Source organism: Bos grunniens, chromosome X (assembly GCF_055505025.1).
Source record: "Bos grunniens cultivar Pamir isolate PY7600 chromosome X, Bosgru_T2T1.0, whole genome shotgun sequence".
NCBI lineage: Eukaryota > Metazoa > Chordata > Mammalia > Artiodactyla > Bovidae > Bos > Bos grunniens.
Genome location: NC_141194.1, coordinates 39,427,366 through 39,454,951, shown reverse-complemented (window position 1 = coordinate 39,454,951; position 27,586 = coordinate 39,427,366). Strand labels below are relative to the sequence as shown.

Genomic DNA, 27,586 nt, shown 5'->3' with positions numbered 1-27,586 from the left:
AGTGGAATGCTAAAGTCCTGCACTATTTTTGTGTTACTGTCGATTCCCCTTTATGGCTGTTAGCATTTACCTTATGTTGGGTGCATATTTACAATTGTTATATCTTCTTCTTAGATTGATCCCATGATCCTTATGTGGTGTCGTTCCTTGTCTCTTCTAACAGTCTTTATTTTGAGGTCTGTTTTGCCTGACGTAAGTATTGCTACTCCAGCTTTCTTTTGATTTTCATTTGCATGGAATATCTTTTTCCATGCCCTCACTTTCAGTCTGTATATGTTCCTGGGTCTGAAGTGAGTCCCTTGTTGACAGCATATATAGGGGTCTTATTTTTTATCCATTCATCCAGCCTGTGTCATTTGGTTGGAGCATTTAATCCATTTACATTTAAAGTGATTATCAGTATGTATGTTCCTGTTACCATTTTCTTAATTCTTTTGGGTTTGTTTTTGTAGGTCTTTTTCTTATATTTCCCACCTAGAGAAGTTCCTTTAGCATTGGTTGTAAAGCTGATTTTGTGGCACTGAATTCTCTTAGTTTTGGCTTGTCTGTAAAACTTTTGATTTCTCTGTTGAATCTGAATGATATCCTTGATGGTTAGACTAATCTTGGTTGTAGTTTTTTCCCTTTCATCACTTTAAATGTATGCTGCTACTCTCTTCTGGACTGCAGAGTTTCTGCTGAAAAATCAGCTGATAAGTTAATGAAGTTTCCCTTGTATGTTATTTGTTGCTTTTCACTTGCTGCTTTTAACATTTTCCCTTTGAATTTAGTTTTTGTTAGTTTAATATGTGTGTTGTGTGTTTCTTGTTGGGACTCTCTGTGCTTCCTGGACTTGGGTTTCTATTTCCTTTCCCATGTTAGGGAAGTTTTTGATTATAATCTGTTCAAGTATTTTCTCACATGTATCTTTTTGAATTATAGTTTTGTCTGGGTATATGCCCAGGAGTGAGATTGCTGGGTCATATGATAATTCTGTTTTTAGTTGTCTGAGGAAGCTCGACACTGTTTTCCATAATGGTTGTACCAGTTTGCATTCCCAACAGCAGTGTGGGAAGGTTCCCTTTTCTCCACACCTTCTCCAGCATTTGTTATTCGTAGGCTTTTAAATGATGGCCACGCTAACAGGTGTGAGGTAGTCCTTCACTGTAGTTTTGATTTATATTTCTCTAATAATTAGCAATATTGAACATCTTTTCATGTGCCTCTTGGCCATGTGTATGTCTTGTTTGGAGAAATGTCTATTTAGATCTTCTGCCCATTTTTTGATTACGTTGTTTTGATTATATTAAGTCTCATGAGCTGTTTGTAAATTTTGGCGATTACCCCTTGTTGGTCATATCATTTCCAAATATTTTCTCCCAATCTGTGGGTGGTTTTTTGGTTTCATTTGTTGTGCAAAAGCTTTTCAGTTTAATTAGGTCCCTTTTTGTTTACATTATCCTGGGAAACAAATCAAAGAGGATACTGCTGCACTTTATGTCAGAGTGTTCTATGTATATCCTCTAGGACTTTCATAGTCTCTAGTCTCAGATTTAGGTCTTTAATCCATTTTGAGCTTATTTTTGTGTATGGTGTTAAAAAATGGTCTGATTTCATTTTTTAACATGTAGCTGTTAAATTTTCCCAGTGCCATTTGTTGAAGAGACCGTCTTTCCACCACTGTGTGGTCTTGCTTCCTTTGTCATAGATTAATTGACCAAAGGTGCATGTGTTTATTTCCGGACTTTGTATCATGTTTCATTGATCTATATTTCTATGCCTGTACCATCATACTGTTTTGATGACTATAGGTCTGGAGTATAATCTGGAGTCAGGGAGCCTGATTTTTCTTAAGATTGATTTGGCTCTCAGTGTAGTTTTAATTTGTACTCTTATTACAAGTAAATTTGAGTGTCTTTTCACATAAGGCCATTTTAAGATCTTTTCTGGTGTATTGTCAATTCATGTCTTTGCCTTATTTGTAAATGGGAATTTTGGACTCCCCCCTTCCCGCCCCACATTTCGAGTTTATATATTAGAAATAGTACTTTTATCTGTGAGGTATGTTGCAAATATTTTCTTCATTTGTGGTATTTTTAGCAGTATTACTCATAATAGCCCCACCCTGTGAGTGGACAAATAAAATGTGATCTATCCATATAGAGATACTGCTCAACAACAGAAAAGAACTGTGTATACATGCTGTAACATAAATGAACTTCACAAACCCGATGCCCAGTGAAAGAAACCAGACACAGGAGACTGCATGCTATATGATGTCATTTATATAAAATATCTAGAAAAGGCAGATAATATAGAGACAGAAAGTAGGTTAGTGCTTGCCTGGGTCAGGGGGTTAGAGTATGAAATGGGATCAACAGTAAATGTGCATGAGGGATCTTAGTGGGGTGATAACAAGGTTCTAAACTGATTTATGGCCATGTCGCACAGCTTGGTAAATTTGCTAAAACATCACTGAATTGTACACTTGAAATAGGTATATTATATATAAAATATACCTCATAAAATTAGAAGAAAATTTATATTTTTATACTTATTACCCTTTTATTACATCTACATTTTGAGTCAAGTTGGGAAGGCTGTTCCCTACACTCGGACTGTGAAATAACTCACCCTGTTTTCTTCCAGTACTTGTATGGTTTATTTCTTTTTAAAACCCAGATCTCACATCCCTTTGGCATTTGTTCTTGCATATGTTAGGCAAGAACATATGTTAGGGATCTGCCAAATGGGTGATCAAAAGTTCACCTTTGCCCAGTGATTTGAGGTGCCATTTCTACCATATACTAAATTTCTTTATGTACTTTGTCTGTTTGTAGACTTTCTATTCTGTTCCATTGGTTTGTCTAATAACATCAGTACTATACTGTTTTAATCATGGAGGCTTTATGTTTTAATATCTGATAGAGCTAATTCACCCTTGTAACTTTTCCTTTTCACTGTTGTTTTTCGTGTAAACGTCAGGATCAACCTGTCTAGCTCTGTTAAAACATTTTTCTTTTCACTAGGATTGATGAAATTTGTTAATTAATTTAGGAAGAACTGACATTTCTATGATGCTATGGGTTGATATTGGTCCACCAAAAAGATATGTTGAAGTTCTAACCCCTGGTACCATGCAATGTGCCCTTGTTTGGAAATAGGGTCATTGCAGATGTAATTAGGTCATTACTGGAGTAGGGTGGGCCCTTAGTCCAGTAAGAGTGTTCTTGTAAGAAGGAATTCTGCCTCAGGTTTTCACAGTACAGGCTTGAGATTCCAGCCCGCTGGCCTGTGCCCATATGATTATTTGTTGTTCAGTAGCTTAGTCATGTTCAACTCTTTGTGACCTCATGGACCGCAGCAGGCCAGGCCTCCCTGTCCTTCACCACCTCCTGGAGTTTGCTCAAACTCATGTCCATTGAGTCGATGATGCCATCCAACCATCTCATCCTGTCGCCCCCTTCACCTGCCCTCAATCTTTCCCAACATCAGCTGATTTTCCAGTGAATCGACTCTTCACATCAGGTGACCAAAGTATTGGAGCTTCACAACAGTCCTTCCAATGAACATTCAGGGTTGATTTCCTTTAGGATTGACCAGTTTGATCTCCTTGCTGTCCAAGGGACTCTCCATCACCACAGTTCAAAAACATAAATTCTTTTTCACTCAGTCTTTTTTATGGTCCAACTGTCACATCTGTACATGACTACTGGAAAAACCATAGCCTTGAGTATACTGACCTTTGTTGGCAAAGTGGTGTCTCTGCCTTTTAATATGCTGTCTAGATTTATCATAGTTTTTCTTCCAAGGAGCAAGTGTCTTTTAGTTTCATGGTTGCACTCATTGTCCGCATGATTTTGGAGCCCAAGAAAATAAAGTCTGCCACACTGTTTCCCCATCTATTTGCCATGAAGTGATGGCACCAGATACCATGATCTTAGTTTTTTGAGTGTTGAGTTTTAAGCCAGCTTTTTCATTCTCTTCTTTCACCTTCATAAAGAGGCTCTTTATTTCCTTCACTTTCTGCCATTAGGGTGGTGTCATCTGCATATCTGAGGTTATTGATACTTCTCCGGCCAATCTTGATTCCAGTTTGTGCTTCATCCAGCCCAGCATTTTGCATGATGTGCTCCGCATGTAAGTTTAATAAGCAGGGTGACAATATACAGCCTTGTTGTACTCCAATTTTGAACCAGTCAGTTGTTCCATGTCCAGTTCAACTGTTGCTTCTTGTCCTGCATACAGGTTTCTTAGGAGGCAGGTAAGGTGGTCTGGTATTCCCATCTCTTTTAAGAATTTTCCTCTGTTGTGATCCAGTCAAAGGCTTTAGCGTAGTTAATGAAGCAAAAATAGATGTTTTTCTGAAATTCCCTTGCTTTTTTCTATGATCCAGTGGATGCTGGCAATTTGATCTCTGGTTCTTCTGCCTTTTCTGAATCCAGCTTGTACATCTGGATGTTCTCGGTTTACATACTATTGAAGCCTAGCTTGGAGGATTTTGAGCATTACCTGCTAGCGTGTGAAATGAATGCAACCGTGCAGTAGTTTAAACATTCTTTGGCATTGCCTTTCTTTGGGATTGGAATGAAAACTGACCTTTTCCAGTCCGGTGCCCACTGCTGAGTTTTCCAAATTTGCTGGCATATTAAGCACAGCACTTTAACAGCATCATCTTTTAGGATTGAAATTGCTCAGCTGGAATTCGATCACCTCCACTAGCTTTGTTCATAGTAATGCTTTGTAAGGCCCACTTGACTTCACATTCCAAGATCTCTGGCTCTAGGTGAGTGATTACACAACATCATGGTTATATGGGTCATTAAGGCCTTTTTTGTACAGTTCTTGTGTTCTTGCCACCTCTTAGTATCTTCTGCTTCTGTTAGGTCTATACTGCCACATGAACCAATTCCTTCAAACAAATCTGTGTATATATATATGTGTGTATTTTTTCCCATATATTCTCTGGAGCCCACTGACTGATATACATGTTGTTTTTCTATTCAAGAAGATGTCTTCATTTGTCAAGTCTATTTTTGTGTCGTTTAAGAGTAGTTCAAAATTGAAACTTGTTCTCTATGTCCATGATTCTAGATACAACATTCCAGGCTTGCATGGTCTTTCCTTGGGTTTTTGAAAATGCTATTCCATCCTTACAATACTTTGTATATTACACATGAGAGGTCTAATACCAGGCAGATTTTCTTATTCATATAAGTAAGATGACACTACCCTTATGGCAGAAAGTGAAGAGGAACTAAAAAGCCTCTTGAACGTGAAAGTGGAGAGTGAAAAAGTTGGCTTAAAGCTCAACATTCAGAAAACGAAGATCATGGCATCTGGTCCCATCACTTCATGGGAATAGATGGGGCAACAGTGGAAACAGTGTCAGACTTCATTTTTTTGGGCTCCAAAATCACTGCAGATGGTGACTGCAGCCATGAAATTAAAAGACGCTTACTCCTTGGAAGGAAAGTTATGACCAACCTAGACAGCATATTCAAAAGCAGAGACGTTACTTTGCCAACAAAGGTCCGTCTAGTCAAGGCTATGGTTTTTTCTGTGGTCATGTAGGGATGTGAGAGTTGGACTGTGGAGAAGGCTGAGCGCCGAAGAATTGATGCTTTTGAACTGTGGTGTTGGAGAAGACTCTTGAGAGTCCCTTGGACTGCAAGGAGATCCAACCAGTCCATTCTGAAGGAGATCAGCCCTGGGATTTCTTTGGAAGGAATGATGCTAAAGCTGAAACTCCAGTACTTTGGCCACCTCATGTAAAGAGTTGACTCATTGGAAAAGACTCTGCTGCTGGGAGGGATTGGGGGCAGGAGAAGGGGACGACAGAGGATGAGATGGCTGGATGGCATCACCGACTCGATGGACGTGAGTCTCAGTGAACTCCCGGAGTTGGTGATGGACAGGGAGGCCTGGCGTGCTGCTATTCATGGGGTTGCAGAGTCGGACACAACTGAGCGACTGAACTGAACTGACCTGACCTGAATTTGACCTTTTGCCTGGAAGCCCTGAAGATCTTTTGTCTTAGAAGTCTAAAATGTTACTAAGATATGTCTCAGAATTGGTAGATTAATGTCAGCTTTCTGAGGTACCATTTCAATGGTAGAGACCATTTCAATATGTAGAGTTTTCTCTTATTTGTGGAAAATTTTCTTGGATTATTTTAAAGAAGTTAATGTCACCAAAGACTAGATATACTGAGATCATGTGCCTCTTGACACCATGAGCAAATATCAAACCAACCCCACTGAGGGAAATTCAGAAGTGAACAGTGGTTAGGACTCAAGTGCTTTCACCACAAGGCCCCAGGTTCAATTCCAGGTCAGGAAACTAAGATCCTGTAAGCCGTGAGGCATGGCAACGAACCATCCCAGATTGAAGGAGCAAGGACAACCAAATAGCAACTGTGCTCCTGAACTGGATCTGTGTCCAGTAAAAGGTCACTAGCAGGACAAGTGACCTAACTTAGTAACCAAAGTTTGTTCCTATTATTTGCAACCAAGAAACTAGCCAATACCTATCAGTGGTACAGTGATGGGTCCAAGCAGAGTTCCTTCAAAACATGTACAAACATTAGAGCATGTTATCCCAGTGAATGTTGATTTTCACAGACCTGAAGCATTACCATGCCCATTACATAGATTAAAAACTCTGATTCACAGAGGATTAAGGGATTTGCCCAAGATTGTTCAGCTAGTAAGTGGTGAATCAGTTAACTGAATTCATCTGTATTTCAGTCACAGTGCTTCTTAATTAATGCCTTTTTCTGACAACTCTTATTTTTCCAGGGAACTACTGCATAGTCACTTGGTCATGAAAGGCCAGAAAGAAACCTACCTGAAGCCGGATGCCACTGCATGTTTTGGTTGGTTTGATCATCTGTTGAAAAGTAAGTTTATGATGTTCCATATTATTTGGTACCGGTAAAAATGGATATTCAGTATGTAATTCCTTCAAAAGAGACATAGCCAAAGAAAATCAATTCTCTATTATTCCTGATAGAATTGGGCCGTAAGCAGAATCTGGCACATGGAGAATCTCAGATGTTTTATACACTTGAAATACTCCACCAATTAGATATGAAGTGATTGGGTTTTCTCTTTCACTGTCAGTGGAGTAGTCTGCCACAAGCCTGACTTGCCTGCCTCTCACACAAATCTCCACATCGTGATTTATGTTCCTGAACAAATTAGACTTAATTTAAGAGCAAATCATCAGCAACAGGTATAATAATCTTGGCAGAACATTTATTTTAATTAATTGCTCTCTGCCAAACAGACGGGTGCTGGTGCCATTTACCCTATATGGATCAGTGCTGTCATGTAGGTGATTTTTCTTCTTCTTCTAGAACTTAGTCTCCTCAGTTTTAAATTACAAAGGCATTGGTTTACTTCACATTTAATCATAACAATCTAACTTCTATGGCAATATTTATATAATAAACTTGTGGAAGAAAAGTAGATTTTAACCACTCTGCAGCATTATAGATCCCTGTCCCCTAGACATAGGCATGTTGGGTTCCATGGGGGTCAGAGTGTTCCAGGTTAGATGGCTGGAAACACCCTCACCTTCATGAGCTTGGCAGGAGTTGTGGTGGTGAATACTTGAGTGATTTTAGGACAACTAATTTTTCTTTCCTGTGCAGTTATCAGCTTCACTATAGTTCAATGAGAGGTGAAAAGAAAAAAAACACTCTATGGAAGTTTACCACTGTAACTGTCAAAGGTATCTTGCAGTGGTGGTAGAAAACACAGCTAAATAGACTTCATCTTCTCAAACATGTTAATTAGAAATGATATGATGATTTTTGCGAGAAGAGAGACACAGCTAATTCTAAACCCAAGTAGGGTTCCCAGGGGCAAGGCAGCATAACTCTAACTTAACTACATAAGCATGAAGCTTAAAATTTTAATTGGGTAAGTCATAAGCTATAAGACTTTAAAACTAACCCTTAAGCCTTTTACCTTATTAGATGGTCCTTCATATTCTAATCAGTATTTAATAGTTGCATAGTCACTTTTCTAAACACTATAGGGAAATTTAAGCCTTCCCCACCTGAAGTCTAGTGTGAATTTATCATATTCTCTGTAAATTCAATAATAAGCATAGAAAGTAAAATGTCTTCCTCATATTGGTAATGAATCAATCTCAGGAGGTGCAGTGGGAATAAACAAATGTTAAAAAAAAAAAGTCTGTATAACAAAACAGCCAATTATGATCAAAACCCTGTTTAGGTTTTTACAATAGAAAATAGATGTAGTATTGAAATAACACAAATTTTGAATCATTATTAACTTTATTTGTCACTCTTTATAGACATTGGTCCACTTTCACATAAAAAGTAGGGAGTATCTACTTCCACTTAACATTCTATATAGAACAATTTTGTACCGTAAACCAGAGTAACTTACACAAGGGGAAAAATGACTGAAATCATGCCCCAAGATGTCCCCCAAATGTTTTTGCGTATATGATTACAAGTGTCTTAACGCCACAAAGCTAGTTCCTTCTTAATGTAGTAGTTTTAATATCCACACTTGACCATTCAGATCACCAAAATTTCAGAAGAGATTAAAAAAAACAGCTATCATCTGTCAATCAGATGCAATTGAAAATGTGAATGACTGTGGAAGCACATTCATACTTAATAGCTGCTTGAAGTTAAAAACCTTTTCTTGTTTCAGAGATATTTACATTAAGACATTTACAAATGGTTCATAGTATATAACAGCCCAAATGTCACTTTTAACCTGTCCTGTGTAAGGAAGTTAAACATTTCAAATTCAGTGCATTTTCCCAACATAAATAACACAAACTATTCTAAATGTTTTACATTTATTACAGTGCATATTTCCAAATAGTAGATGGAATGAAATTATATTAAATGGTTATATCATCGTATTTAAGCATATTATGGAATCTATATCACACAAGTCAACTCACATCAATACTATATAACTCACTCTAAAAGAACATCACAGGCACACACACAAGAGAACAAAATCTGTTTTTTTTTTATAAATTTAAAGTGTACTATCTAGTTTAAACTACACTAAAAGATTTATTTTAATGAAAGAGCCAATTTTCAAACCCTCTTTCTTTCCAAGTTTGTCATAAGGAAAGTTCAATCCATTCGAATCTTCTGGTTTGTCATCCTATAAATGATGCTATCATATCCAGGATCCATGTTCCAAATATTGTAACAGGTGACAATCAGAGTCAAGGCCAAGCCGATCATTATCCAAAGTACCAGGTTGAAAACCACGGGATATTCAAAATTATATTTATATGCAAGGTTATAGGTAGTTGAGGGGTCCTTCTACAATAAAAGAAAATCAAGATGGAAGAATATTAAGTTAGGAAATTACCACAATTTGATAGCTGTGATTCATTTATGTAACAAACATACTAAGTGGCATAAGAGCTACATATACTAGGAACTAAGAAGGAGGAGCCTTCACAAAGAAGATAAACACTGTTGGTGGAAGCAGAAAGTGGCTCAACTGCTTGAGAAAATTTGGCAATACCAATAAAGTTGATGGTGTGCATATACAGTGATCCAGCCAGTTCATACCCTAGGGAACACTTGTATATGTGTAGAGAGACATGTACAAGGATGTCTATCAACAGAATGGATAACTGGCACATCCGTGCAATGAACATGTAGCAGTAAAATGACCTCAACTACTCAATCAGCATGCATGACTCTTAAATACTGAGCCTTTGCTCAGAGAAAAAACATAGTATGATTCCAAACATTGTTTAAGCTGAAATGAAGTGAAAGTGTTAGTCACTCAGTCGTATCTGACTCTGCGACCCCATGGACTGTAGCCCACCAGGCTCCTCTGTCTATGAGATTTCCCAGGCAAGAATACTGGAGTGGGTTGCCATTTCCTTCTCCAGGGGATCTTCCCAACCCAGGTCTCCTGCTTTGCAGATTCTTTACCATCTGAGCTATCAGGGAAGTCCTTAAAGATAAATACATCTATATTAAAACTGTAAAGAAAAGCCAAGGAATGGTTAACATAATATTCGAGAGAGCAGGTTCCTCTAGGTGGGGAAGGTAGAGGAGTAAGACAAGAGGGAGCTTCAAAGGAACAGGTATTAATCCTTCAGCTTTAGAGTGTTACATGTTAAAAATTCTTTAACTAGTATTACATGTTACATACTTTTGTATCCTGTGTGTGGAGGGTGTATCCTGCCAGGGAGGTTTTCATTCATTTCTGCTGGGTGGGGGCCACCCCTCTTACCCGCTTAGGACCAGGGTTTGTGTTGATTTCTTGGCCCGAGGCTTCCCTAGGAGACATTCCACCACCCCCAACACATACCCTGCCTGCACAGCACCCAAGTGGCCTTTCTGTCTCCCTTTGCTGGTGTGTGCATGCTAATGTCACTCCAGTCATGTCTGACTCCTTGCGACCCTATGGACTGTAGCCTGCCAGGCTCCTCTGTCCATAGGATTCTCCAGGTAAGAATACAGGAGTGGATTGCCATGCCCTCCTCCAGGGGATCTTCCTGACCCATGGTTTGAACCAGTGTCTTTTACGTCTCCTGCATTGGCAGGCAGGTTCTTTACCACTACCACCACCCGGAAGTCCCCCTTTGCTGGTAGGTAGGCTGTTTTCTAATCTACCCTCTCATTGTGGGCCCTTTTGGCATCCCAGCTACACAAGGAAGTCTCAGTTCCAACTCCCGACAGAGAGCCAGTCCCTTGGTAACCCAACTGGCAATGTCCTCAGGATAGCCTGGTTACTACACAGTTCTCCAGTTCCCTTTACTTTCTTGAGAGTTAAACTATGCACTCAAAAGGGTGATTTTTTTTTTTTTTAATTGGCCATTATTTAGATGCTCTGTCGTGTGAAAATTTTTCGGTTTGTCTAGCCTGGTGTGCTGTTTTAAACAGAGGTTCTCCCACTCCTATTTAGGAAGAAACAATCTCAAACCAGCCATGTCCAGACTGTCTTGAACACACATTACCTTTGAGCATCTCACTCTTCAGTCCCGTGGGGCCCAAAGGAGCGTGTCCATAAAAGACTGGGGATCTGACTGCTCTGAGAGATAAAGCCAGCTGTAAATAATGTTCTTGGCCACATGATGCTTCGGCTGTGCGCATATACACTTGTTTTACTAGGGCTGGCACCCTTGCCTATGATCCTCTAAATGCTTAAAAATCAAAGTAAGATCCAGGCCAAAAATTTGTAGAATTATAGAGAGAGTATATAGCAGGAAAATGAGAGCCTATACCACAAAGATGATGTGCCTCTGAGAAAAGCAGATTCCACAAGTTGAGAGCACCACACTCCTCCTGCATGCTAATGTCTGACATCTCCGTGTAATACCTGTATTTGAATTATCTCACCAGCTCCGACAGAGTTGCTTTTATCCCTAACAAAGTACATTATCTGATTACAACCCCAAAGAACTGAGCATCACTTACAAAACACAATACCTCCGTGGATAAGAGAAACCTATGTTTTTAATCATTTTTCAGATTTACTGATTGCTCATGCATACTGCCCACAGGTGATACAAGATTTGGTGGGTTTTTTAAGAGTTCATTTTACAATTTTAAAGCATGATCCAAAAATGTACTCACCACTTGTTTTGTCTCAAGGATATTCCTCGTCTTCCTCACAAGGGATGTGTCGAATGATCTGACAGTCACTAACTCTACCACTGCATTCCCACCATAGAGATTGTACATGTCATCTGCAAACTGAAGCGTTAATGGCATTAGTAAGAATCTCAAAACACATACTTATTAAAATTTTTGTAAAGCTTCGGTGCACCTACAAGAACAAACACAATTACCTATTGGCTCATGAAATGCAGTCTTAAAATAGGCAAGTCTTAAAGGTTTTGATTATGTTAAAATATTCAGAAAACTGTTAAGATTCAGCTCAAATACTCAGAATAAGAAAGTAGTCACTGAATTTGTTGGTGTATAAATTGGGAGCAGGGAAGTGGAAAAGGAAATCTTTCTAAGTGGTCTCTGGTTAATCATACCTACAAAGGTTTTAACTGAAGCCTCACTGAAGGGCTGCAGGTGGATAACTTCAAGGGCAGAGGAAAAGGAGCATTTACTAGTATCTACTACATGTCTGGTGCTGTGCCAAGTGTTGTTCTTTGATTATTTCATAGGGTTTAATGGCGACAGCGTTTCAGGGAAGATGAAAGTCCTGGCAATGGATGGTGGTGCAGTTGCACAACAATGTGAATGTTTTTAGTGCCACAGAACTGTACACTTACAAATAGTTAAATGGTAAATTTTACGTTAGCTATATTTTGCCATGATGAAAAGAAAAAAGTACTGTACTAGAGTTATCAATCATTTCCTATGCTGCCTCTGCCAGCTTTGGAAAGAGATGATCTCTGGTAGTTCTCTGGTGGTCCAGTGGTTAAGATCCAGCTCACTGCCAGGGCCCAGGTTCAATCTCTGGTGGGGAACTAAGATCCTGCAAGCTGTGCTGCACAGCTCAAAGACGGAAAGACACACTGACATCCCACTATATACCTGTGACCTACCTACTCCATCCTCGGCCCTCAAAGAAGGTGAGTAAAAGACTTCAATCAGTAGTCTTTCACTAAGCAGATTTTCCCATTAGGAAGCAAAAAGTCAAATGGTCATACTCTTAACTGCTCACACTCCGTCGATGATTTACCTTTTGCAGAGCATCAATAAGGATCTTAGAGGCATCTCTAAATTGTTCAGAGTCTTCCCCATAGTGTTTCCCAATTTCATCCAGGCCTGCTAGCTCCAGTGAGTATAAATCAGGAGAATGATCCTTGGCTAGATGCTTATGTCGAGACAACTTAGGAGAACAAACAAAAGGAAGTGGATAAAGTAATGTCAAACACAGCCAGTTGGAGTTTTATACCTAAAAGGTACAACAGGGGCTCCCCAGTGTACCACGGTATGGGCTTCCCAGGTTGCTCGGTGGTAAAGATCCACCTGCCAATGCAAGAGATGTGGGTTTGACCCTTGGATGGGGAAGATCCCCCGGAGGAGGAAATGGCAACCCACTCCAGTATTCTGCCTGGAGAATCCCATGGACAGAGGAGCCTGGTGGGCTACAGTCCATGGGGTCACAAAGAGTCAGACACGACTGAGTGACTGAGCATGCATGCACATACCACAATATACAAAGTCTGGGAGGGTGGCAAATGGAACTGGTTAAAATGGGAGTTTCTGAAATCCAACACAGATCTTAGTTTTTAGAAGCAATTATAATAAAAACTTGTTTTAAAATTTCTTAAAAACCTCAGATATGGGCCAGGGTATGAGAGAACAGGTAGTTGGACCAGTCTGATCCTAGAGAGAGACAAGCCCATCAGTTCACCTCCCACACCACTAGCACTACACTTCCACACTCCCCCAAACAACCCCACTGAAAGTTTGGGCAACAACTGTAGAAGATAGCACACAGGTTAAGTTTTTCTATTTGATCATAGGATTGAAAAGAAAAAAAAAAACATTCACTGCCCCACCCCCCAAACAAAAAAGAACATACTACAGGCATTTTTATCCCCTTCCTGACTTGACAGCACTGTTAGTCAAAACTGTATTTTCTATTGAGATCTATTTTAGACCCAAAGATAAAGATACAGTAATTAAGTCTTAATATCTGAGGAGAAATCAACAGGTCAGGACTATAGCCAGGGGAGGCCTTACTCCTAGGCCTGTGTACTTGGAGTCTCTCTCCTAAAAGTAAAAATGCAGAGTAATGTGTTAACATGAGATGAGTTCAAAATCCCCAACACCACCACTAATTTCTCAACTTGCATGGAATCAAATCTAAGGCATATGTAAACTTTTTGATTGGTTTCATTACCATTCAAGGAATCTCTAGAAATGTCTTCTGAAGCCAGAATAAATGGAACTGAAAATGAGAGTAGCCTACTTACCAAACTTGAAATATCACGTAGCACTTGCAGTTCAGAAAGAAAAAGGAGATCAACCTGCAGAGAGCAGAAAGAAATGAGCATTATCTTAAATATGCATCCAAGATCTGTATTTGCCATCTATCAAGCAAGGCACAGGGTGTTACAGACATTAAACACATGAGTGAATTTATGCAAGTGTCCTCCATTTGCTAGGTTCACTTCAATTGAAAATGCTTATAGAATAGTACTTCCTAACAAAATGGTGATAAGTTATTCTCCAGCACAGCGACTACCTCTCAATAACTTTATTTTTGATAAAGCCATGATAAAGCATCCAAACTCTACAGTGGTTTTCCCTCAGGGCATCAGAATATTCTGGCGCACTGCAACGAGGTCTTGCCAATAGCCTCATTTGCTCACATCCCTTGAAGAATAAAAGGTGGTAGTCCTGGTCATCAGAGTAGGTGAAAGGAGGCTACCACAAAGGTGGCATGCCGTGTGGTTAAGAGGGTGCATGAACAGGTGAATAGGTGGCAAAGCTGACATACAGGAGTCAAAGGAAGGGTAGCGCCCTACACTGGACAGCTGAGAATGAATAGGAAAATGAGGCAACACACCAGAAGAGGCAGTGAGTAATAGCTCCCACATTACCAGATCTACCCAGTTCCAGCCACTACCAAAGTGGTCACTGTGATTTCTGGCCTGTCAGGGTTAACTGGTGGCAACCCTTGCACTAGTATGTCATACTATTTACTACAGCCCAGCTCACAGAAAGGGTTCATGAGTCATGTTTTAAATCACACTAATGGAAAAAAGAATCTGCTCAAGCAGGGAGCTTGTAAACTCTTCATTTTCTAAAATTTCAAGTTTGCTCTGAAGTCAGAGGCATGAGAAATGAGTGATATTCATTTATTCATTCAATGACTACACTACTTACTTCATTGTTCCTACTCAGAGAATTGAGGGGAAGTGAAGTGAGAACAGAGTTTTCTTGAAACAGTCGATTGCGGAGCTGTCTGAGCGTTACTGAGAGATCTTCAAAAACCGAGTTTGCCTTCCCCACCATGTACACTCTCTGGAAGAAGAATCCAAAATTGTATTACATTCTGCAGATCAATTCCAATATACCAAAGTCTATCAGCATTTTTCATAAAATTCGTTTTAAATTTTCATTAAATAATGAGAGCTGATTTTTCAAAGCATTTAAAATAAAAACTATCACAACTTACTTCCTCACTGGGAGCCAACTGCAAAACCACAGGAGTTTCTTCAGAAAATAAGGAGTGAATGGAATTTGCCACGCTGTCAAGACTAAAAGGAACTGCCTGAAATTTAAGAGTGAGACCTTAATTATTATCTGAACCCAAGTAGGAAGAAAAATCAGTTAAATAGTATTAAAAAGGGAGCCTTAAAAAAAAAGTACCAGCATTTTCTATGGAAATTTAAAAGACCCAAATCATATCCAAATACAAAGAACCTGTTTGAGGATACTGAAGATTAAACAGCCCCCTAGTGGGCCAATGAGTTTGTGTCTCCAAATTGCCTAAATAAAAAACAACTTGCCAAATTAAGGACAAAACACTATCTTGTGCAAAGCATCACTTTCAGCTGGTCATGCGTGTGCTCAGCCCCTCAGTTGAGTCCAACTCTTTGCGACCCCATGGACTGTAGCCCACCAGGCTCCTCTGTCCATGGGATTCTCCAGGCAAGAATACTGGAGTGGGTTGCCATTTCTTCCTCCAGGGGATCCTCCTGACCCAGGGATCAAACCCATGTCTCTGGCATCTCCTGCACTGGCAGGCAGGTTCAGTTGGTCATTCAGGTATTTTTTAGCAGGAACACATTTGGTTTCAATATTGATAAAATGTGCCACAATGAATGTATACTCTACAATAATTTATTAACTCATTTAAGAGGTGAAGGGAATTTGAAGACTTGAATTTGATTGAAAGAAACAGACCTCATTTTTCATTTCAAAACTTTAAAAATGTTTAAGGGATGGGAGGGAGGTTCAAGAGGGAGGGGACATACATCTATGGTTAATTCATGTTGATGTAGAAACCAACACAACATTGTAAAGCAATTATTCTCCAATTAAAAATAAATAAAAATTTAAAAATAATTTTTAAAAAAGGAAAAAATGTTTAATAAGGTGTAGGGTTTAGTCTTCAGAGGGACTGAAGATTCCTAGGCAAGGCACAAAGTATGTCACAAGAAATTTGAATGTGAAATTTATCTTGGGACCACATGGTATTAATAAACTGAAATTGGTAATTGTGATAAAATGTACTTTTTCCCCTGAATTTCTTGTTACAGTGTAACATACATATGGGGCTTCCCAGGTGGCTCAGTGCTAAAGAATCTGCCTACCAATGTAGGAGACACAGGGTCTGATCCCTGGGTCGGGAAGATTCCCCTGGAGGAAAAAATGGTAGCCCACTCCAGTATTCTTGCCTAGAAAATTCCCATGGACAGAGGAGATTTGTGGGCTACAGTCCCATGGGGTTACAAAGAGTTGGACGCAACTGATCACGCATGCGCACAACATACATATAATATGGTGCATAAATCTTGGCTTAACAATTCAGGGAATATTTATAAATGGATATTCATATAACCCCACCAGATCAAAATAAAACATCAGCACCCTACAAGCCTCTCTACCAACTCCCTCCACCCCCAAGGGTAATCAAAATTCTGACTTCTACTCCCATAGACCTGTTTCTGCTCCCACGTTATTTTTTAAAAGAGATAATGGTAATTTTTTCCCTCAAAAAGTATTTTATTCTTATCATTATTAAAACAAGCAATATAGTAGCAATGTTTTTGTTTTAATGGAGATTTCTCAGAGTGACTTTTTTCAGTAGTTTCTTTTACTATTAAAAGGTTCATGTTTATAAGTAGCATGTTAATGTGGGCCAAGCAGAAATAAATGTTTAGTAACTGAAATTAATTTTTTTCTCTTACTCAATGCATATCAACTCTTCCCCAGATTCTCTTCAAATAAGTTAATGTTTAACTGAAGAAGGGGAAGAGAGTTCCAACTTGCAAAAGCATCCTTTTTATAAGCATCCGGAGTCAGCCACAAACGCGCTCCTTTTGCAATCCCACAGTCAACTTCTTGGGCTTTGGAAGAAATATGAGAACACGGAACACAACTCTCCAGCCGCATTTCACCCCAGTGGCACTCATGGCAGGAAAGCTGAAGATTAAAGGTGGCATGTCCCTAGCAGTCAAACTGGAGAAGCTACTGAGTCAGGTGAACGCCAAACTGGGGAGGAAGAACGGATACAGACCTGCTAAACTGGAAAAGGAAAAAAAGCTCATGCTTAAAACTATAAGGATACGCACATGTTTGTCCTAGAGAACATAGAAATCCTCTATCTATAGGACTTGAAACTAATGATAACAGCTAGCTAATCAAATAGAAGCTTCATTAAGTGGAATTCTAAAGTTTTTGTTTGTTTTGGGGTGGATCTTTTCCCTTAGAGGCAGTCAGTCAGGGTCAAGCAGTAACATGAGCTCTTTTCAGTTTCTACTCATGTAAAATGAGGCTACTGTTTTTACAATGTTTAATTTCAGATTGTAGGCTAATGAAAATCTGAAGGGCATTTTGGATTTTTAATGTATTTTTTTAAAGAGATCTTCTACAGTGATTTTCACAGAAAATCACACACAGCAAGCTACTTAATAATGTTTGTGAAGACTAAGAAAAATGTTTTAATACACCTTTCGTTTTTATTGTTCCCTTCCATTTACTCTGAAATTCTGGTTTCTTTAGCTCACAAATTTCCAATCTTTGAAATTATCTAACATGTGCATTTAAGGTTATAAATTTCATTCTTACCACTTTAGCTGCACCCCACAATTTTAAAAATATATGGTACATTTCAGTTCCAAATAATTTCAAAATCTCTGCTGTAGTTTTCTCAACCGATGATTTAGGACTGTGTCTGTTCCAGTATCTTTTCTTATTGACTTTTAAAAAATTTTTATACACATGCCACTTAAGAGACCAGTAGTTCTATAAGATTTTTTATGAAAATAAGTTTGCCCGTTTCCTATTCCTCTGAGGTACTCACTCTCTTTCCTCCATCTTTCTTCCTCACTTCAAGTTAATTTCTTTCAGTCTTATTGAGATAATTGACATATATCACTGTATAAGTTTCACTGTGAAATTATTACCACAGTAATAATTACCATCATCATACAGATACAAAAAAGAGAAAACAAAAAAGAAAATTTTTGTCCTTGTGATGAGAACTTAGAATTTACTCTTGACAACTTTGATATGTATCATACAGCAGTGTTAACTACACTCGTCATGCTGACAACATTACATCCTTTGTACCTACTTGTAGCATTCGCTTTCAAATCCTTTGTCTCCTTTTCTTCTTACCACCATCCTAAATAATGTGTTTATATTGCTACATCTTGACTTCACAATTTTAGGCATTGCCTATTCACTGCCCATTATAGAAGATGAGGATTTAGCTCTCCCACATCACCAGCCAGAGCCCTGTCTCCTTACATGCAGTTTCTCTCTCTGCACCTTTCCAACAGTTACATCATAAATCATTTTATTATGTCTACTTAAACAGTATCCTCAGCCTGGCTTCATACTGTCCAGTTGCTGCTTTTCCCTTCTTGTACTTCAAATCCCCAACGGCAATGATGAGGAGTCTGCTACCGTTTTGCTCTCATTCCTCTGTCACGACTGTATCTCTTCTCTCTGGTAAGACTCAGTGTCCTTGATGGGTCTTCAGTTTCACTCATATTTAGGCGTTGATTTGACTTTAGCCTACCTCAGTGTGCTCTAAACCCGAGGACTCATAGCTTGTGTTTGTTTCTATCATTTGAAGTCATTTTTTAAAAGTCTCATTTTTTTTTTTCAGATTTAACTGCATTGTGATCCGAGAAGGTGGTTTATATGATACTGATAGTACCCATTGAGCTTTGCCTTGTGGCCTAGTACATGGTCATTTTTTTGGTAAACATGTCATGTGCTTGGAGATACTGTATACTAGACCACAGGAAAAGTCTGAAAAGAATCCCCCCTCCCAAATCAGCATCGTATATACCAGTGTTATAATGCAATGAAATTAGAAACTGAATAATTAAAAATTATCCTGAAAGAACCCACATGTTACAACACTTCTAAATAACTCATGGGTTAAAGAAATCAATATAAATTACAAAATATTTTTAAGTGGAAATGAAAGTACCACATCTCAAAAATAACTTAACTACCTCTAGTTTCTAGCCGTTGCTTTAACTTTCTCACCATTTTAATATATGTATGTATTTTCAAGTCTCTTTTTGGGACTGGTTTATTATCTGTAGTTCTAGGGGGTGAATTTTGTTTGTTGGACCTGCTGACTTTCTCATGGCATTTTTTCCCCTTCAAGTGTTCGGTAAATTCAACTCTTCAATTCTTTCTTTTACCAAAACAGCCCTGGATTGTAGACATATATCTGTGTGGGGTGCATTGTGTGAATTTGAAGTAGCTAACTGCCCAGTATAAGCCCATAGTTCAGATTTCTCATAGGGGGCTCTTTGCGTTCCACAGCTAAGGCTGGCAAGCCAGCTCCTCTGTGGTAGCCCTGGGGCAGCTGGGGGTTCCTTTCAAGAACAAGACAGCATTTTTATAGCCCCTGGCTTTCTGTAAGGAACACAATTTCACCTTCAGCTCCTGCTCATCACTGTGGCTTCCATATTTTCTATTCATATCTGGCACCTCTGTGTATCCCTTTCTTGCTTTCAATTTTATACATGTAAAGATGTTTGCTGACTCCATACACTTACAGTAGAAGGAGGGCCTTTCACAACAGTTCAGTCAGCCATATTGCCTGAAAAGCCAGTAAAGGAATAAGTGAGCCAGCAAAACTGCCCCCAATCTTTTCCTTACCAAAAGAAATGATAAAATTCTGAAGGGAAGGTGATGAAATAATGCCCGAGAATATGTCAACAGGTTACACCCTCAATTGGTTTTTCAATCCTCTGACTATTCTCAGAGCGGGGCAATTTCTTCACCTCTTACCTTAGAAAGTACTCTCATGCATAGCAAGCAGCCAAGTTTCAATCAATTTGCAACCATCATATTACAAAAAAACGAAACTGCCTTTTACTTATCAGGGCATTAAAAGAAAGACGAGTGTTTAGAACACAATCCATAATGACAGCTGACAAGACAAAATTTTAAATGCATCCCTTTAATTCTTTATAGTAAATACTCACATTCTCCAAAGGGTACGAAATGACACTGCCTGGGGGTAGAGCAAGCTTGTCCACTCCTTTCACCATCACCATAACAGTAGCCCGAGGACGGTGGAATAGGTTACCTACTGCAAGGCCCGGCCAAGAAAGGTCCTGCACGTTGAAAAGCATGAAACTGTGCTGAATTATCAATTCAGGAAACCATTTCCCCAGTAACATCTGACAAGCACAATTAAGGGGTTCTGGGATGATACCAGCAATGAAAACTCATAGGGACAGCAAACATCTTATTTAAGGCAGTAGCTGCAATCTCCTAATTGAGGATGCTGAGTTCTACCTTCTTCATTTTAACGGCTACAGACTTGAAACAGTAAAGTCTAATAATAAGTCATCTCAAACCTTCTGTGGAAAAAAGCAGGCAGGTGAACAAAATGTAGGTACTTTCCAAATTCCAGATTATGAAATACTTTCTCCTCCATGTAACTGTGGATATTTTCTTCCCTCACATCGTCCTTTGCCCTTATCTACTACAATATCACGTTTCTCTTTCACAGTGACACAGCAAGACTACAACATTCTCTTTAGACTAAGCACTTTATAAATAAAATTCCTGCTGAAAGTGACTGTAGTTTATTAATAAGTACTTCTAAAGGTTATTTTGACAGCCATTTGTAGTCAAAATAGTTTATTAATAATTACCTCTAAAGGTTATTTTGACAGCCATTTGTAGTCAAAATAGTTTATTAATAATTACCTCTAAAGGTTATTTTGACAGCCATTTGTAGTCAAAATTAAGTTCATAAAGAATAAGGTACAAATTTCATACTTAAACAGCAAGTCACATTCATGCAAGGAGCTCCACCCAGAGGCCTAACCTAGAGGCAGTTCCTGTGCACAGCTTCTGGTTTCAAGGGCACTCAGGACCTAGGAAGAACATTCCTCTGAGTGACTGATGATGTCTACAGACCACCTCAAAAGCATCAAACCTTAAAGTGGGAGGAGACAGGGAGATAGAACAAACTCCATCTCCTTTCTTCCAGCCCTGAGCTTGAAGCTCTCATGTTGACTGGATCTAGGCCTTCTCCGCAACAATCGCACATAAGCAGTCGGTTACTACAACAGGTTATGACTACTGACCACATTATTTTCCTAAACTCAGGTAAGATGTATATACACTGCATCATTCATAATAAATTGCAATGGGCTGAATGCTTGTGTCCCCTCAAAACTCATGTTGAAATCCTAACCCCCCCCAATGTGATGGTATTAGGAGGAGGGGCCTGAGGGCGGGAACTAGGTCATGAGGATGGAATCCTTATAAATGAGATTAGACCCCTTATAAAGGGGACTCCACAGGGCTCTCTCTACCACATACAACAAGAAGTTGGCACTCTGCAACCTGGAGAGGACCTTCACCATGCTGGCACCCTGATCTTGGACTTCCAGCCCCTAGAACCGGAAGAAATAAGTGTTGTTGTTTATAAAACACCCAGTCTGTGGTACTTTGTAATGGCAGCCTAAACTAAGACACAAATCTATCACATGTACTGCAGAAAACCAATAAATTTATACATCCTATTAACAGCAGGACAGATGCATTCGCTAATACAGCAAAGGACGTCACTACTATGAATAAACGATTACATGGTTAATGTTTTATAATGATTTGCTTTCATAACCCAGCTTGGAACACTTACCTAAAATCTCCCTGACTACAAATTAATTTTTTACTTTTATAATCTGTACCTATGTTTGCCTGCTACTCTCTTGGGCTATTAAAATAAATCAACAAAAATGCTTTCAGAAGCAGCTCCAGATATTTTTTAAAAATACTCATACCTCTTTCACAGAGAAGCCCATGGACAATGCAGCCACGTCTGGGATTCGCTCTCCTGGAATAGGCCAATTTCCATTCCGGAAAACAACAGACCCTGGTGATCTTAATATACTGAATTCGTTCCCAAAGACATCTGAAAAGAAAACAGATTAATAGTCAGCATCACAAAATTTCTGCAACCGCACTGAAAAATTTTAAATACATACTTTCCCATTCTCCATTGACTTAGCATACTAAATGTTGAACGGACAAAATGCTGAATCCTAAACATCAATAAATTCTTTTACAAAGTATACTGCAAGAATTTAAGTCCATACCTTCTGCTATAACAAAGTTACAGCAATGAAACGATTCTCATAATGATGTAGATGCCTTCCTAAACAGGGGCATGTGACAATTTGGCAAGAATTAGAAATCAGTAGCATTTCTCCAGATTTTCAAGAACAAAAACCAAAACCCTGACCCCAACTAGAAAGGAAGAAAATAAACTTGAAATCTCTAAGTTATTTCTACCACCAGTTCTCGCTTCAAAATGCAAATTCAAAAAATCTCTAGTATATCACTCTGAAATTTCAACCGGTTAGTCTATCTTAGGATAGATCCCAGCTTTCCTTATGTCCCACAGGCAAAACTAGTGAAATGAGAACTGTCAAATGGGGGGGGGGGTACACATTACCAGTTAGAAGGTGTAATACTTCAGACTGTAGACACAAAGTCCAAGACATAGTATTTCCAACGGACATACAGGAGGCCGAGAAAAGGTAGACTCCTATACCAAGAAACCGCTGCTTCATGCAGGCATCGCCACGATACCTGAAAGGTCACCCATCCTCTATGTGAACACGACTAGTGAACGGAGACGCCACCTCAACTTACAAACCCTACATTTGCCAGGAATCATCTCCATTGTCCCAACACTCGAATTCTTCACAAAGTGTAAGAAGTTGGCTTCCCAACTTGGAACAGACCCTGTACCAGAAGTTAGGTGGCTGTATGGTTGGGGGCATAAAAAGCTGGCCCTGTACAGCACGAGTCCCATGAGGGCAGGGGTTTGGGTTTGTCTTCTTCACACAGTAGCCCCAGGGTTGAGAACAGTGCCTGGCACATTGCTGCTCCATAAATACTTGTTGAGGGAGTGAATGAATGAAGCTACATCTTGCACTAGCCCTTTTCCCTCTCAACTGGTTCTTTTATTTGAGCACACACAAATACTTGTAGGGTGCTCCCATTCTAAAATCCAAACCACAGAAACTCTCCTTTGGTCCTACCAGCTCCCTCCTGCCTCTGCTTCCCTTCAGATGAAGAACCACCTTGGAAGAGTAGTCAGCCACCACCTGGCTCCTCTGCTTCTTTATCTCCTATATGCTACCTAACCCACAGCTTCTGACCCCACCACGCCACTGAAATGACTCACCAAATCCCAGAGACAGTTTGCAACCCTCAATTTATGTAACGTCCCAAAGCGGCTGATTCTGTCAACTCTGTCCTTGAAACTCCTGCCCTGGTCTCCCTAAGCCTGGGCCCCTGGTTTTCCTCCCAGTCCCTCTGGCTGCCTTTCTCCTCAGTTTCTTCCCCTTCCCCTGCTTTAAAGCAGTGACATGCAAACTATTTAGATTTCAACCCTTCCAGTAGGAAGCTTGAAAGTATTCCCAATATACGTAATATACTTAATATACACAATATACTTAAAAACTATGCAGTCGCAAATTATAATGTAACAATGGATTCATAATATATTATGAAGCACACAAAATCAAGCACACTCCACTTTGGAGATCTGTGGCTCCATTCTTGACCCCCACTGCTTCCTGTTCTACGTTGGCTTCCCCCCTGCCTGAACCCATCTACTCCCTAAGGCTCCAAACACCAAAAGCACACTCATGGTTCCCAGATTTTTACGTTCAGCCTAGATTTCTCCTTAAGCCTGCTGCCTAGATATCTAGCAGTCTGCTGAGCATTTCCTTCCAAGTTCCATGGGTGCTTCAAACGCAACAGGTTCAGAACTGAACTTGCCGTTTTCCCACACACGCCTCCTGTATTCTCTGTAGCAAAGGATGACGCCACCTTCCACCCAGCTGTTTGAATTAATCATCTTTAAACCCTTCCTCAGCACCACAGCTCATCAACCTCTGAGTTCTGTCCATCTTTGCTTCTCATCTCCCGAGCCCTTTCCCCTCCATGTCCAGGGCCCTCCTTGTGGCTAGACAAAGCAGGCCTCCTTGTGACCAGTCATGCCACTCTGACCCAGTCTTCCTAGCACCTTTTCAAACTACAGATCTGAATGTTCACCCTTCAGCTCAACCACCTTCTCAGTGCCCAGAGCCTCTGAGACAAAATCCAAAACGTAACACCCAAGGCACTTCACCACCCTTCCTGTGGAATCTCTGCAACTTTAACTCCTACACGTTTCAGCTCCACCAGACTCTTTGCTCTTTTGCTCTCATATCTCTGTGCTTTTACACATACTGTTCTGTCAGAAAAGCCTTTTCTTCCCACCCCAACTGTTCATATATTTACATGTGAGGCACCTGGCCTAGGGAAATTCCCCCCAGCCTCCCTAATCTGGGCTAGAGGTTAAGAATCCTTCCCTTTGGGAACGACCACCATACTGTGCTGTCATCTCTGAATGAAGATGAAATCATCATCTAAAAAACTAAACAGGTCCTACTTTTGATCTCTGAAGAATCACTGACCAAATCGAATCCTTCTTCAACATGGCACCCCTTCACATTCACGTGTTCACCCTTGGCCTTTCCCCTCCAAACTAACCATCTGAATTTTTTTCCAAATACTCCTCATGACCTGGTATTCACTTCTAGTTTACTTCTACTCTCTCCCCAGTTTGGTATCGCCATTTTAAATGACATATTTTTTCCTCAAATAGAGAAGTCAGATCTCTTAAAAGATGTTTTTCATTTAGTCACATTTAGTCACTGTGGAAAACAGTAATTTAACCTCATCTGACAAGACCACAGCAGTGAAGAACCTGACAGGATCAGATTCTTGGTCTGTATGAACCAGACTTTTCTAGTTAGGAAAGCAGGTTCAAACCATGTACAGAAGCAATTATTTGCCTCAGACCAAAACTTAACAAAACCCCCCAAACCTCAATGATCACAGGAAGATCAAGTATAACATTAAAACATGAATTTCAGCAAGATGTTCAGTTAAATCACAGTATCAAAGGGAAGATCTTTACATTTCCAAAACCAAGTTTAAAAAATTAAATTCTCCTGAAGTACCCAACTAGAAAGATCAGAACGACCTTGCCAGAGCCAGAGACGAAAGGAACAATACAACTCTAAAATTCTAGTCATGAAAATAAGCCAACTACCATCAACACAACACTGGGCCCCTCCAGGGATGGAGAAGAACTGCAGACTTCAAAAACATCAAAGGTCTGTATCTCCCCGTAAAATTAAACCACCATTTCCAAAGTGAAGTGTCTCAGCACTTCACAGAGCAGCAGCACAGGCCGTCTACAGATTTTTAACCTCTCAGTTTTAAATTGGCACACTGGGGAACAGGGACCCATTCCTCCAAACTGTTCTCCATGTGGTCTCATGTTCACCACCCTCCGTGCCCCTAGTTCCAGCACCCATCATTCTCACACCTGTGTCACAGCAGGTACAATAGGAAAGGCCCATGCTTTGGAGCCCACTGATCTGGGTTCAATTCCAGGTTTGCTGCTTACCACTTGCGTGCTGTGGGGTAATTTATCTAGGCTTGACCACTCTCCTAAGGACTGATGCAAAATTAATTACATGATACACGGGAAGAGGCCAAATAGGAGGTGACTGGCATTCTCCTTGCTCAATATTGGGGAACCTAGATTCACCGAGAAAGCTACCATTTGACATGTGACCCCAAGAACGTGACTCATGTCTTAGTTTCCAAATCCTTAAAATTGGGAACTACTGCAAACTTTACAGAGAGGTACCTGGAATCCTCCTTGAGAAAATAATCACACAAAAACAATTACTAATACTCCACTTCCAACTTTCGTATCCTAAAACCGTGGGGAGGGGGGAGGGGGGATTTCACCAATTACTGATGACAACTGCTACAAATGAAGACACCAAAAAATGCCAAGAAAAGCAGCAGCTAAGGGCAGCTGGGACATCGGCCTCTTCGCAAAGGGCTGCAGTTCATCAGCTGATTGAAGTACCCAACTAGACAGATCAGAACGACCTTCCGGTCCTCCGAAGCGCCTCCCGAGGCGGAAGAGGCCGGAGTGAGACAGCTGGACGCGCCTTTCTCGAAGAGGCGGAAGGTGGAGGCCGGCTCAGGTGCCCCCACGCAACCCAGCCCCGCCCCGCCCGGCCCAGTCCCTGCAAGCCCGCCAGGCCCCGCCGCCACAGGCTGGCCCAGAGACAAGACCGAGAGAGACGGCTGGGGCGAGGCCACCGCCGGCTGCCCGCACTGCGGCACCCGCCCCACTGCCGCCCACCCTTGGCTGCCCGCGACCCCCGAGCCCAGCGGCCCTCGGAGCTCCCTCGCGGAGCGCGCCCTGCCCGCTCCCGGGTCCTCACCCGCCACCAAGAAGGACAGGAACACGACGAGCACAGCCATAGTTCCGCGGCGGCTGCAGCAGCGCAGGACGACGCGGAACTGGCCAGCAGGACGCTACGACCGGCGCAGCACGAGGGGGTGACGAGCTCGGGCTCGCCCCGACTCCCAGAGCCCGCCCTGCCGTCGCCTCCCGCTGGGACGGTCTCCGCCTTCTCCACCAATCCCTAGCTACGCCGCGCTTTGCGGGAGAAACGTAGCTTGGGAAACGTCAGCGTGATGGAAGGAGCCTAACGTGATGGATGGAAGGCCCTGCCAATGTCAGGCAACGATCGCCGAGTAGGGCAGTCCCTCCCCCGGCCCGTGACGAAGGGTCATGAGATGGAGGGTAGGGCTGGGGATCGGGGGCTGAGGGGGAAGGACGGAACCTTATCAAGGGTTGCAGAGAGCCCCAGAGAGACCACATGGTGGGGCTGCCTCCCGGGTGTGGACCCTTTCGCCAGTCTCGAGTGCCGGTCTCCTACCAGGGTGTGTGTCGCGGTCGCGTGGTCCCGCCCCACTAGGGGTGCAGCTGTGAAAGCTGCGAGGCTGGTTTGGGCTTCGCTCTAACAATTACACAGATGCTGAGCACCTGCTTGGAGGAAGCCAGGCGCCTCGGGAAATCCCAGCACTCCAAGTAGGGGTGCCAGATAAACTACAGGACGCCCAGTTACGTTTGAATTTCAGATAAACAACGAATAATTTTTAGGATAAACGTGAATATTTCATGGGACATACTTAAACTAAAAAAAAAGTTATTTGTTGTTTATCTGAAATTCAAATATAACTGGGCGTCCTACGTTCTGATTTGCTAAATCTGGCAACCCTAAGACTTATTGATCTACCGAAGAGTTAGTTAATTATTTCCTTCATCCATCCTTTAGTATGTGAAGGCTGCTGCTGCTGCTGCTAAGTCGCTTCAGTCGTGTCCGACTCTGTGCGACCCCATAGACGGCGGCCCACCAGGCTCCCCCGTCCCTGGGATTCTCCAGGCAAGAACACTGGAGTGGGTTGCCATTTCCTTTCCCAATGCATGAAAGGGAAAAGTGAAAGTGAAGTCGCTCAGTCGTGTCCGACCCTTCGAGACTTCATGGTCTGCAGCCTACCAGG

The 27,586-nt window shown here is 40.9% G+C and overlaps 1 protein-coding gene and 1 long non-coding RNA gene across 3 annotated transcripts; one reads left to right on the top strand and one right to left on the bottom strand.

The window, feature by feature from the left end:
• The first annotated feature begins 4,013 nt into the window (after window positions 1-4,013).
• Window positions 4,014-17,764, top strand: LOC147340187 (uncharacterized). Its single transcript, XR_015158657.1, has 3 exons — window positions 4,014-4,119; window positions 6,780-6,880; window positions 16,868-17,764. It is a non-coding gene; the product is annotated as an uncharacterized LOC147340187 (long non-coding RNA).
• ATP6AP2 (ATPase H+ transporting accessory protein 2) lies at window positions 8,269-26,605 on the bottom strand. 2 transcript variants are annotated; one of them, XM_086387057.1, is made up of 9 exons: window positions 26,443-26,605; window positions 21,931-22,061; window positions 20,113-20,244; window positions 15,105-15,200; window positions 14,813-14,950; window positions 13,897-13,950; window positions 12,654-12,803; window positions 11,588-11,707; window positions 8,269-9,310 (listed from the first exon to the last, which is right to left on the bottom strand). In XM_086387057.1, the coding sequence occupies exons 1-9, from the start codon at window positions 26,498-26,500 to the stop codon at window positions 9,116-9,118; spliced, it is 1,074 nt and encodes a 357-aa protein (XP_086243183.1). In that variant the 5' UTR covers window positions 26,501-26,605; the 3' UTR covers window positions 8,269-9,115. The 2 variants fall into 2 exon arrangements, with proteins under 2 accessions (XP_086243183.1, XP_086243184.1); XM_086387058.1 differs by having other exon boundaries at window positions 26,461-26,605.
• Between the last annotated feature and the right edge of the window lie 981 nt (window positions 26,606-27,586).